At 44.5% G+C, this 12,419-nt stretch overlaps 1 protein-coding gene across 1 annotated transcript in view; it reads left to right on the top strand.

The window, feature by feature from the left end:
• Positions 1-12,419, top strand: part of MTMR7 (myotubularin related protein 7) — a 91,921-nt gene that overhangs the window by 50,372 nt on the left and 29,130 nt on the right. The window contains exons 6-7 of the mRNA XM_012785006.3: positions 1,387-1,521; positions 12,144-12,276. Of these exons, the coding sequence (XP_012640460.2) occupies positions 1,387-1,521; positions 12,144-12,276 (268 nt within the window). The remainder of the gene's footprint in view (positions 1-1,386; positions 1,522-12,143; positions 12,277-12,419) is intronic.

Below are 12,419 nucleotides of genomic sequence, written 5' to 3'. Positions count from 1 at the left end.
GAAATAGCTGTTGTCACTTGCTCCATTTCCGAGTTGCAGTCGCGCTAGCTGAGTGCGTTCAGGTGTGTGTTTTCTCAGACACATTCTCACCGTGGAATTACGTCCTCTGCCCCCTCTAAGCCTTCTGATGGAATCCGCCAGATTGCCTGGTGGCAGCTGTCCTGCACTAATCTTTCTTTAGCCCAGATAAAGGACCATATGAAGCCAACTCAGAATTGCTCACTCTCCAGGCAGAGTTCCCTCCGAGCAAGGGTGGCAGACGCTGGCCCCTTAAAGATCAAAGGAAACGGGCCCCCTGTGGCCACTTGGTTCCCCTCCCCCCCAAATGGCCACAGCTTGCCTTTCACTCCCTGACCCCTACTTGTCCCCCACTGTCTCTTCACCTTGCTCCTCAACCTCCCCCCGGCCTGCCATCCCTCATTCTGTGTTCACACCCTCTGGTCTTTCTCTCCTCCCCATTGCTCAAGCACCAAATGGCTCTGGAGTCACTCTGCTGTCACTTTGGTTTGCTCCCCATGCCCGGGGCCTCCTGCATCCTGAACCTGGCTGCGGCCCCACATTTCCTTGAGCCCCTTCAGTAACCGCCCGTCTCTACTGCAGAAGGTACCAGAACCTTCATACGGTCGCCTACTTGTGTGTCTGGCCATTCCGCCATCTTAAGTCCTTAGAACTAGTGAGAAACATCCCCACCTTCTCCAGTGAGGAGAAGTTGGGGTTTCAGGACAGTGAAGCTGTGATTGGACTCAGAGTCGGGGTTACCCCTTCACGGACAGAACCCTGCGGTGTGACCACCCTGAGCATCTGTGACACCATGTGACTAATTCCCGGGACAAGTTGCCCCTCCCCAGGCTGCCCACAGAGCATCTCTTTTAGTGGCAACCCGGGCTTTCATCACACTCAAAACTTCCCATTTACAATTAGACTTTATTTTTGGTATTTGTGATCTTTTAAAATGGGCTAGTAAAAAGGTGATGAAAAGCGTTAAACAATAATTTTTTTTTAGTTGTCTTGCCATGAATAGTATCAGTTTTAGGAGAACAATTGTTTATTTTGCATTTCCACTTTCCGCAGGAAAATGAGACACTGTCAGCGAAAAGGGAAGTAGGTTATTTAAATGGTTTTCAGTTTCGTGATTGAGATCCTAGCTAAACATCCTCGCACATTCCTCGTGTCTTGCACAGAGAGGCTTTTTGTACTGCTTGCCCGTTGCCGGTTTCTTTGACCCGAATTAAAAATAAACAAATCTCGATTTCCAGAAAGTTCTACCACGTTTTCATAAGCCGACGTGGGGCGTAAATGAACCAGTTGTTCTGGAGACACGCGTAGAGCGTCCCTGGGTGGGTGCGGCCACCTGACGGTGCTGTCTCGCCCTGACCTCCCCCCCAGGCCTCCATCTGCCGGAGCAGCCAGCCCCTGTCCGGTTTCAGCGCCCGGTGCCTGGAGGACGAGCAGATGCTCCAAGCCATCAGGAAAGCCAATCCAGGAAGCGACTTCGTGTACGTCGTTGACACTCGGCCTAAAGTAAGTGTCACTGTCGCGGTGTGTGCCCCTGCAGCAGCGTCGAGTCACCAAGCTGCAGACAGACCACCGTGGCTTGCTCCGGCTGCCTCGCCTGCATGGTGGCCGTCCCTGTCCTTCTAGGCACAGTGTCAGGGCGCCCTGCGGGGGCTGCTTCCTGGAGGTCCTCAGCTCCTGCATCCTCTGACCGTGTTGGGGACATTTTATGTTCCCCCGCTCCTGGCAAGGTGCTGGGTGCAGAGTGGCACAGGATAAATGAGCGTGGTTTAATTGTGGAGGTGGCGCTCCTAAATGCACCCGATTATTACCTGATTTGTTTATAAAACAACCCTTTCTGCTCTGACAACATGAATTTTACTGTGAAGCTCTGGCAGTGCCATTCCCGTGATGGAGTCAGTTATGCTTTTTCAAATTCAGCTCGTGGTGATGGGTACCTATGACTTGGAAAGACATACAAACTATAATGCTAAGTGAAAAAATAAGTTATGAAATAAAATGTATACTGTTGTGTTTGTGTAAAAAAAAAAAACACTATAGGTATGTAAAAATGCATAGAGGCCGGGCGAGGTGGCTCATGCCTGTAATCCTAGCACTCTGGGAGGCTGAGGCGGGTGGATTGCTCGAGGTCAGGAGTTCAAAACCAGCCTGAGCAAGAGCGAGACCCTGTCTCTACTATAAATAGAAAGAAATTAATTGGCCAACTAATATATATAGAAAATATTAGCCGGGCATGGTGGCGTGTGCCTGTAGTCCCAGCTACTCAGGAGGCTGAGGCAGGAGGATTGCTTGAGCCCAGGAGTTTGAGGTTGCTGTGAGCTAGGCTGATGCCATGGCACTCACTCTAGCCTGAGCAACAAAGCGAGACTCTGTCTCAAAAAAAAAAAAAATGCATAGAGAAGATCTGCAAGGGTAAACACTAAACTATTAAAATTCCATGGAGAAAGGAATAGGATTTGGGGAGGTAGAGAAGTTTCTACTTTTCTATTGTTAGAAAAATATTTTATAATTGCACATATATTGGTGTGTTAATTTTCTAACTTAATAAAACAACCAATAGGGAGTAATAGATTTAGTCACCAAGGGGTAAGCCAAGTTGATCATACACTTACGTCCATTTCAGCTTTACTTTTTTTTTTTTAAAGGAGAATTAGTGTTAGGTCCAATAAAATTTCCAGTTTTGCTCCTTAGACTCAATTCTTTCAAAACCAATCAGCAAATGGAGCCCCCAGAGGGACGTGATGGTGAATACACAGAAACACGGTCACCCACAGGTACCTTGACTACATAAGACAAAAGGAGATGACAGAACAAAATGTCTTTTATTCCACACATTTGCCATTGTAGTCTCTAGCTATTAATGGAAGTGTATCTGGACCTATGGCTGATGAGAAAGATGGACGTGCAGCTCTGTCGCTCCATGTGGTGTGACGAGGAGTCCAAGATGTCCCATTAAGTAACCAGAGTAGGACACGGAAACCATGTGTGATTCAGTGCCACTGAAAAAAATTGGGGGGAATGTATGCCAAACTGTTCCCAGTGATTTTCCTGTGGGGCGAGAGGTTGATTTTAAGAAACTTTTTACTTTCTAAATTAGTTTGAAATTTTTTTTTTATTATAAAAAGTTTGGGAAGAGCATAAGGACCTTAAATGTGAAATAGTTAATGTGTGACCCAATAATTCTGTTCCTAGGTATGTAACCAGGAGAGATGAAAACGTGTCCACGTAAAACTTGTATATGATATTTGTTCATTATTGATAATAACCAAAAAGTACAAATAATCAAATGTTCCTCAACTGAGAGTGGATTTATAAAATGTGGTATTTCCATTCAGTGTGAATGTAAAAGGTGATGCAGTCTTGATATATACAACAACATAAATGAACCTTGACAATGTCATGCAAAGTAGAAGAAGGAACCTGTATTGTATGATCCCATTTACGTGAAATGTCCAGAATAGGCAAATTCATAGCGACAGGAAGTATTAATAGATTGATTGATGGTTGCCTAGGGCCGGAGGGTAGGGAAGAAATGGAAGTGACTGCTAGTGGGTAGAGGATTTCTCTTTGGGGTAATGGAAATCTTCTAAAATTAGATTGTGCTGATGGTCACACAACTCTGTAAATACACTAAACCCCATTGACTTGTATGTTTAAAATGAGTGAATTATATGACATGTGAGTTATATGTCAGTGAAGCTATTTAGAAAAGAATGTAAGGCGCGGTGGCTCACGCCTGTAATCCTAGCACTCTGGGAGGCCGAGGCGGGCGGATTGCTCAAGGTCAGGAGTTCGAAACCAGCCTGAGTGAGACCCCGTCTCTACCATAAAAATAGAAAGAAATTAATTGGCCAACTAATATATATAATATAAAAATCAGCCAGGCATGGTGGCGAATGCCTGTAGTCCCAGCTACTTGGGAGGCTGAGGCAGGAGGATTGCTTGAGCCCAGGAGTTTGAGGTTGCTGTGAGCTAGGCTGACACCACGGCACTCATTCTAGCCTAGGCAAGAAAGGGAGACTCTGTCTCAAAAAAAAAAAAAAAAAAAAAGAAAAGAATGTAAGGAGATAAACATTACAACAGGGAGGAAATGAGACTAATACCAGTGACAGCACAAGTCACTTAAAGAAGTATTGCCCACTGTTAAGAATGGGCAATCATGTGGGCCGGGCGCAGTGGCTCACGCCTGTAATCCTAGCACTCTGGGAGGCCAAGGCGGGTGGATCGTTTGAGCTCAGGAGTTCGAGACCAGCCTGAGCAAGAGTGAGACCCCGTCTCTACTAAAAATAGAAAAAAATTAATTGGCCAACTAAAAATGGAAAAACCAAATAAAGAAATAAAAACAATGAATCAGAATATGTAGTACAAGAATGGGCAATTATGGACATAGCCTGTACTCACTGGTGATGTGAGAAATAATGGGAACTGGATACTACCCTTGGGTAGGCGCTCAGACCCTGGTAATTTTTGCTGAACCTCGTGCCACCAAATATCGAGATTCATGTTCTCCCGGTGTGAGATTGGTGCTCTACTCATACGCTTGACCTCAGAACAGTCCTGTCTACTTCAGACCCAGGTCCGGTAAGGGACAGCTGTGTGTGGCAGTGGGTTTGGAGTTACTCTCGGGTGCCGCATGAGTAGATCAGTCACGGAGACCTACGATGAAACACATGTTACAATGAGATCACGTTCACGTTCATGTAGACTAGAGGCAAAGGCTCCCTTTCTTGCAAATACATTTTCAAAGCACAACACACAGATAAAAGCTTCAAACTGGGGGACAACAAAAATAGCTTCTCTGCTCGAAGATTTTTCACTTGGAAGATGCCAGAAAACCTCTTGACTTCTACTGTTCTCTTTTGATTTGTGCTTTTTCTCTCTGGCTTTTTGTGCTTTAACCCCTTCCTGCTCACACTCACTGCCTTTCTTCACCCTCTTTGCGTGTAAGGAAGGCGGAGCTGTTCTGAATTTCCTAATAGTTACAGATGATTGCATGAACACCTGCTTCTGAGACGGATACACTGAAGACAGGGTAAGAAAGGAAAAGAAAAGGAAGACAAGACAGGGGCTTTCCTGAGTAGAGATGGGGGGGAGCCCTTTTCCTAGCCTCATTTTCCAGATTTAAATGCAAGCAGGTTCAGCGACTGATTTAAGGGCCGGCCATCCAAGTTTGCACTATGTTATGTAAACCTTCTAGGAGATGCGCCAGCTGTAGGGCCAGGCATAGTCCAGATTTAAAATAAATTAATCCAAAGGATTTGACTCGAAGGGTATATTTAGCACCAAGCGTGTTTACTCTCAGCGATAAGCAGTTTGACGCTGATCCATTAAAGAAAAGTGAGGTCTCGTACAGGCCGTGCCCTCTTCTCTCACGTGTCCCCACACACACGCACTTCGCATGAGCTTTAACCTGTTTGCTTAGAGCTCTCATTCTTTTAAAGATTACGTCTGTTGATTTTTGTTCCAGAGCGCGCTAGGCCTCCTTGGTAGCCAGGAGATGACAAAGTGGATATTTGCCATAGAAGGTGTGGACAGTGGTGAACGGGCACTTGCCAGGTTTGCTCACAGGTTTAATTTTCAAGAGAAAGGGTTAGGAGGTGGCCTTGTTGTCCTCTGAGCAACACTAGCCCGGCAGAAGAGCTCCCAGAGTCCCCTGTTGAGATGAAAACCTTCGGCATTAATGCCGTTGACATTGAACTTTCGGGAGGCAAAGGCAGTGAGGTCCTCAGGCACGTGTTGAACATCTGCTCAAAAAAAAAAAAAAATCATGCCCTTGAGATCATATATTACTGCTAGGGTGTGATGCCTTGAGAAAATACGGAAAAGTGTTGATGCAGTGTTTGCTGTATACAGGAGGGATAACTCATTGTATTGCACCCTTGTTCATGGCTTTATCCTTCATTTGTCCTGGGTGCTTATAAAAATGCCAGGCACTTTCTCATTTAATTCTTAAAAGAATCCTGCAAATTGGGAGTTTTTTTCTTTTTTTTTTTTTTCTTTTCACGGGTAAGGGATTAGATTTAAAGAGGCTATTCCGATACAGATTCAAATCCAGGCTTATCTGACCGCAAAGCCCATGATGGGCTTGACCATGATGGTTTCTTTCTGTTTACAAAAACTCTCCAGTGGAGCCTGGTCGCCACTCTGAGGCCCAGGTAAGTCGCCACCTCCGAGTGCCAGACCCAGGGAAGCTGGAGAAGCCACCACGAGCTCCTCCAACGTCAGGGCTCCACGCCGCACTCTGAACACCTGCAGCTTTGGAGGAATCGCTGAGCCATGAAGGGAAGGGGCGAGGTGGAGGCAGGCACCTGCCAACGGTGACGCTCAGCCTTTTGTCCTTGTGCCTTCTCCAGAGACTGCTCTGTGGTTATGCCCTCTGATTTCCCCACGTCAGTGAGTTTGGGGTTATGTAACAGGATGTCACCTGGAATGTTTTTCTGTTTCTCTAGGATTGGTGATTAGGTGGTTTCTATGCAGTGTGTCCCGTGAAGGGGGCATCTAGAAAGATCAGTTGTAAAGATTTGGGGTGCGTGAAAGAGGGGGGAGCTAGGATCTCATTTCCTAGTCGGATGTGCGTCATGCTTGCTTGTGGCCGTCGTGGCAACAAGCAGAGGGAAAAGGTTGGGAGAGAGACAGTGTTTAGTGGCCGTGGGACAGTTGACATTCCTGCTCTGGAACAGGGCAAGGAGGGAGAAGTTTCCTGGGGGACAAGTGGACACGAGGAAGGAAGTTGAACCTGAGCCATCTTGCGTGGACCTTCCCAGGAGGGCTGGCCCCTTGCAGGGTCCCCAATGGCCGTGACAGTCGGCTGTGAGCCGAGGGGCTTGAGGTGGCCTCAAGCCAAGGTGAATGTCCCATGTGACATGTGTCCTCCCACCTCTAAGAATCTACACACAGGCCTTGGGAGATGCGCTGTCTGGACCGGGCAGTGATGGTCCATTGGTTTCAACCCGAAATGTGGTGACAACCAATGAAGAGAGGATTGCGACCCTGCCGGGCTTTGCAAAAGAAACTGACGTCTTCTCGGCACCTCCCGCAGCACGCAGATGGGGTCGAGAGGAAAACAGGGAGGGAGGGGGCAGCAGAGCAAACCCCACACCCGTCTCAATACCTGCGATGGGGGAAAGAGATCATTTCGCATCACGTGTGGGATTGGAATTGGAAATTGCGCTGGACGGAGATTTTCTATCTGAATGTAACTCTAAAGCTATTAAATCTGCCCAAGATGTCCTTAGGGCATGGGAAAGGAAGATTTTGACTAGCACAGCTGTAGAAAGTGGTTGCAAGGAATCAAATCATCTCATAGTTTGTGCCACAAGTTAAGGCTCTGCGTTTAATCGGTTATATATGGTGGGAGAGAAAAGGGCCACCATGCTAGAGTATGGCTCAGTCCCCTCCTACCACCATCAGCTCTCGCTGTCATTTCCCAGCCATGTCAGGTCAGGCGCCATCATGATTCAGGCATAAAAGGAAGCTGCGGAATCTTGGACTCCGAGACTGAGCAAGTGACCAGGCAGACCTTTAACTTGATGTCAGAATGAACACGGAGTTTCCGTATGTTTAATCGGTTTAGGGTTGGGGGGAGAGTTTTTAACTGCCCTCCTGTCTCCTCTCTTCCCACTCCCCTGGATCTTCTCTGTCGCAGACACTCAATCAGCTTCAGATTTTTCAATTACATCTGCTCAAAATCCTTCAGTTGCTCTTCACTGCCACAGGTGAAGCCTCAATTTTTGTATTTTATTTTATTTATTTTATTATTTTATTTTTAAATTATTTTATTTTATGTTATTTTATTTTATAGACAGAGTCTCACTCTGTTGCCCAGGCTAGAGTGATGTGGCGTCAGCCTAACTCACAGCAACCTCAAACTCCTGGGCTCCAGTGATCCTCCTGCCTCAACCTCCCAAGTAGCCGGCATGTGCCCCCATGCCTGGCTACTTTTTTTCTATATATTTTTAGTTGGCCAATTAATTTCTTTCTGTTTTTAGTAGAGACGGGGTCTCGCTCTTGGTCAGACTGGTTTCGAACTCCTGAACTCAAACGATCCTCCTACCTCGGCCTCCCAGAGCGCTAGGATTACAAGCGTGACCTGTGCCTGGCCTCAATTTCTTTGTTAGGCCTGTCTGTAGAGCTCCCTCAGGTGCCTTCTGGCCTCTTCTCTTGCTCCTGCTGCCACATTGGAACCTTCTGCTCAGCTTGGAAGGGTGGGCTCATCGGTGCTGGCCTGCGCCTTCCATCTTGTGCCTCCACGCTGCTTCCATCTAGAATGCCCTCTCCCCCTCTCCACCCTTGCAGGTTTGTTACAGTCCAGCCCAGGCTTTCACCCTTTCATGAGATGTTACCCATAATCCCCAGCCAGGTGGGCTTGCTCTAGAGTCCAGCTCCTGCCACGGCCACCGTCTCCACTGTCCACTCAGCTCCCACCCAGGCCTGGGTGGCCTGGCCTGGCCACCATCTGTGGCCGCTGGTGCCATGTGCCTTGTCGCCCCTACTCAGTTATGAGCGTAAGACTGCAGGGACAGCTTATTCGTCTTTTTCTTCCATTCGTCGCCTGGCACGCAGTAGGTGATCGCTGAGTGTTCATCGAGAAATGACAGAGTTCCTTTGGTTTCGTTGATGAACTTCTCTCTGCATCCAAATGTGCTGCGGTGATCAAATGGCAAAGCGATCTCGTGTTAGAAAACAGGATACTCCTTCCAGTCCTGTTTTCCACGTATTGGTTGTGTATCTTAAGCGGAAATTGAAACTGGAATGCTGTTTACCTTTAGTGCTTTATCTACTTGAGGATTTTTAGGAGCTGAAATGAATAGCTTTCTCTTTGGTTGTGACATGGAGTTCTCAACCAAAGGGACAGAGGACCAAATTTGACTTACTAATAGTGAGTTGTTTGTATAAGGGATACTGTATCTTTTTATCTATCTATCTATCTATCTATCTATCTATCTATCTATCTATCTATCTATCTATCTATCTATCATCCAGAATAAATTCTTGAATTTTTATTAATTGTAAAACCACATTTCCTGCTTTGGCGGTTCAGCTTTTGCCATATTATCAAGCTCTAGATCTTGTCAAGCTCTAGATCTTTCCACCTTGCCAGGTGTAAATCCTGACAAGCTACACTTTGGTTGGTAGATTAAATACTGCCACCTTCTGGTCGCTATGTGAAGTACACATTGACTTTGAGAGGGTTATTGTGCGTTGCTCCTTTACTTTTAAGGAAGACTTACCAGTAAATTCTCCCAGATCACAGATAATCTATTTTAAGTTGTGAATACAGAGTCTTAATTACAGAGTAAAATAATAAGAATATTTTGATTTTTATTAAAAACAGTGTCTCTGTGCTGAGCACAGAGGTTAATTTAGCTTAATTAGGTTAATTTAGCTAATTTAGCTTAATTTAGCTTAATTTAGCTTAACCTAAATTATTCAGGATACAGACAAATAAAACATAAGTTCATGTAACATAAGGATACTCAAAAACATCCTATTAATTTGTTCTGTTTTATGAAGCTTCTTATAAAGGGTAAGCTTTGGAAAATCATTATATAAAGCAGTGATATAATTGTTTCGGAAGAACCATATTTATATAATTTAATAATTTTAGAAAATTTTTCCCCTTAAAATATTTAAACTTTTAAAGCATGAATGTAAATTATCTTCAAAATACATTATTTTAATATTTTTTTTTTATTAAGGCCAAAACCTTTATTCTCATAGCAGAGAAAGATGACACTCTCGTGTGGACTGGGGACAGTGTCCCGAGGGGCTGATGTCCCCAGCTGATGTGACACGAGCTAAGTTGTGGAGCAGAACTGCTATGGAAATAGGAGCCGTCTGGCCACCTGAGTTCGTATGGCAACAGCTTGCCCAGGGCTGTTTTATTTTTCACTTTGAATACATTTTATTCCTGTTATTTAAGTGATAAACTTAACGTATGTTCTTTGTAACAATGAAAAGGTACAGAGTAACTATCTGAAGTCGTATTGGTGGTGTCCCCTGCCACTTGTTACCCTCTGTTTTTCTGCTCTTACTGCTGCCAAATGAGTATATTCTTCCGTACATTTTATTCTGCTTAATAAACACACATAAACATAAACGCACATCTGTAAGTTGGATTGTTCTATAAAAACTGGACGATCGTGTGAATATCCCATAGCTTACTCTTGTCACTTAACGCATCATGGGCCAATTCCAAGTCTATATACAGAGGGTCCCCAAGTTATGATGGTTCCACTTATGATTTTTTGACTTGATAATGGTGTGGAAATGATATGCATTTGGTAGAAACTGCACTTCTCTTGCCATGCTGGGCTGGCAGCGGGCACAGCTCCTAGTCAGCCACACATTTTTGACATGTTGTTTTCAGTTTACGACAGTTCTATTGGGGTGTGACCCCATCGTAATTTGGGGAGCATATGTACATACACCATATGATCTGTGCCTGTCTTCTTGGTGCCTGGTGGTAGTCCACAGCGCGAATAAACCGTCATTCTGCCTGTCATTGCCCTATCAAGGTGTTCTTGGGTTTATTTTATTTTATTTTATTTTTTGAGACAGAGTCTCACTATGTTGCCGAGGCTAGAGTGAGTGCCGTGGCGTCAGCCTGGCTCACAGCAACCTCAATCTCCGGGGCTCAGCGATCCTACTGCCTCAGCCTCCCGAGTAGCTGGGACTACAGGCATGTGCCACCATGCCCGGCTAATTCTTTGTATATATATTTTTAGTTGGCCAATTAATTTATTTCTATTTTTGGTAGAGACGGGGTCTCGCTCAGGCTGGTTTCGAACTCCTGACCTTGAGCAATCTGCCCGCCTCGGCCTCCCAAAGTGCTAGGATTACAGGCGTGAGCCACCACACCCGGCATCTTGGGTTTTTACTATTATAAAAACAATACTGCAATAAACATTCTGAGACATCTGTTTTTGTGTGCTGGTAATTTTATCAGATTCTCAGAAATAAGAGATCTGGGACAAAGAAAACATGTTTTTAACTTAGCTCTTTTAACTTAGCTTAGCTTTTTGAAAAGTACTGCTTTGCATTGTGCTCTTAAAAGCAGATATTTTTCTGATGGTGACTCCTGGCATAGGTTCTCTGCCTGGGATCTCTCTCCTGACCTTTGTGGGCAGAGGAAGAGAATGATCAGTGAGTACTGTTTTCTAGGATGTGATGACCTGCTTAGTAAAGCAGCAAGCATGGAGTATTAGCAGTAATATATTCATTCTGGAAATTGATGTATTTCCCAGCTAAAGCAGGACTTGTTCCCTTCTTGATTTTAGCTACACAGGGTTAGGGCAGAGTTTGGATGTAATACATTTCTTCAAGTCCATTATCATTTAACTGAGTTTGCACTAGGACACACCAACTTCTCATATGCAGAATTATGAAAATGAAAGTGATCAAAAAGCCCATTTAAAAGGTCTCTAGATTTAAATAAGGGAGTGGAGCCCTCAACTTCTCATATGCAAAATTATGAAAATGAAAAGTAATCAAAAACTCCACTTAATGGGTCTCTAGATATAAATAAAGTGGTGGAAGAAATGTCTTAGGGGACTTAGCACCTGCATTTCCTTTCTTCAATTTATTCAGCAATTCCTGCTCAAGGTTTAATTGGGTATCTGGGGGACCCTTGTAGACAAATTAGATTGACGCAACAATTGCTATTAAATTATTGATAATATCATACAGACATTATGATGATATCACATATGATAATATCATAACATAACTTCCAGAACCTTCTGTTGACAGCTGTTTCTGCTGATACTCTGCAAACCTACAGGTTGTAACATGTGGTATTAAATTGGGGCAACTTGGCTCTGTCACAGAATTCCACATTCAGTGTGGCAGCTTTGGCAGGGAACTGGGAGAGGCATTTCCAGATGGGTGTATCTGTAGAATGCTCGCCAACTGGGAAAATGTCACTTGCACCAACAAATTCATGCTGTTGAACCCGAGCTCAGCATGAGTGCCTGAAGCTACATATGTCAGTACTGTGTTCCAGCGATTGAAAGCATGTTATGTTTCTGCACATCCTTTTGAATGTTTTTATGGTATCCGTGAAGTGTTTTGGTTGTTTCATGTCCTGAATATAATTGACGATTGTTCTGTTTTGCTGACCACTGCAGCTTAATGCAATGGCAAATCGCGCTGCAGGGAAAGGCTATGAGAACGAAGACAATTATTCCAATATCAAGTTTCAGTTTATCGGGATAGAGAACATCCATGTCATGAGGAACAGTCTGCAGAAAATGCTGGAAGGTAAACCATTTCCTTATGTGCAGCGTTAAGAAAAAAAAATCAATGAAATATTTTGATGCCAAAATGGAATAAGATAGTCTTTTGATTTTAAAGTTGTTTTTTCCCTGATGCTATTTACATAGGTGTGGTAAGTTGGGAAGATA

Source organism: Microcebus murinus, chromosome 24 (assembly GCF_040939455.1).
Source record: "Microcebus murinus isolate Inina chromosome 24, M.murinus_Inina_mat1.0, whole genome shotgun sequence".
NCBI lineage: Eukaryota > Metazoa > Chordata > Mammalia > Primates > Cheirogaleidae > Microcebus > Microcebus murinus.
The sequence above is the reverse complement of the archived record's forward strand: the minus strand, read 5'-3'. Positions and strand labels throughout refer to the sequence as shown.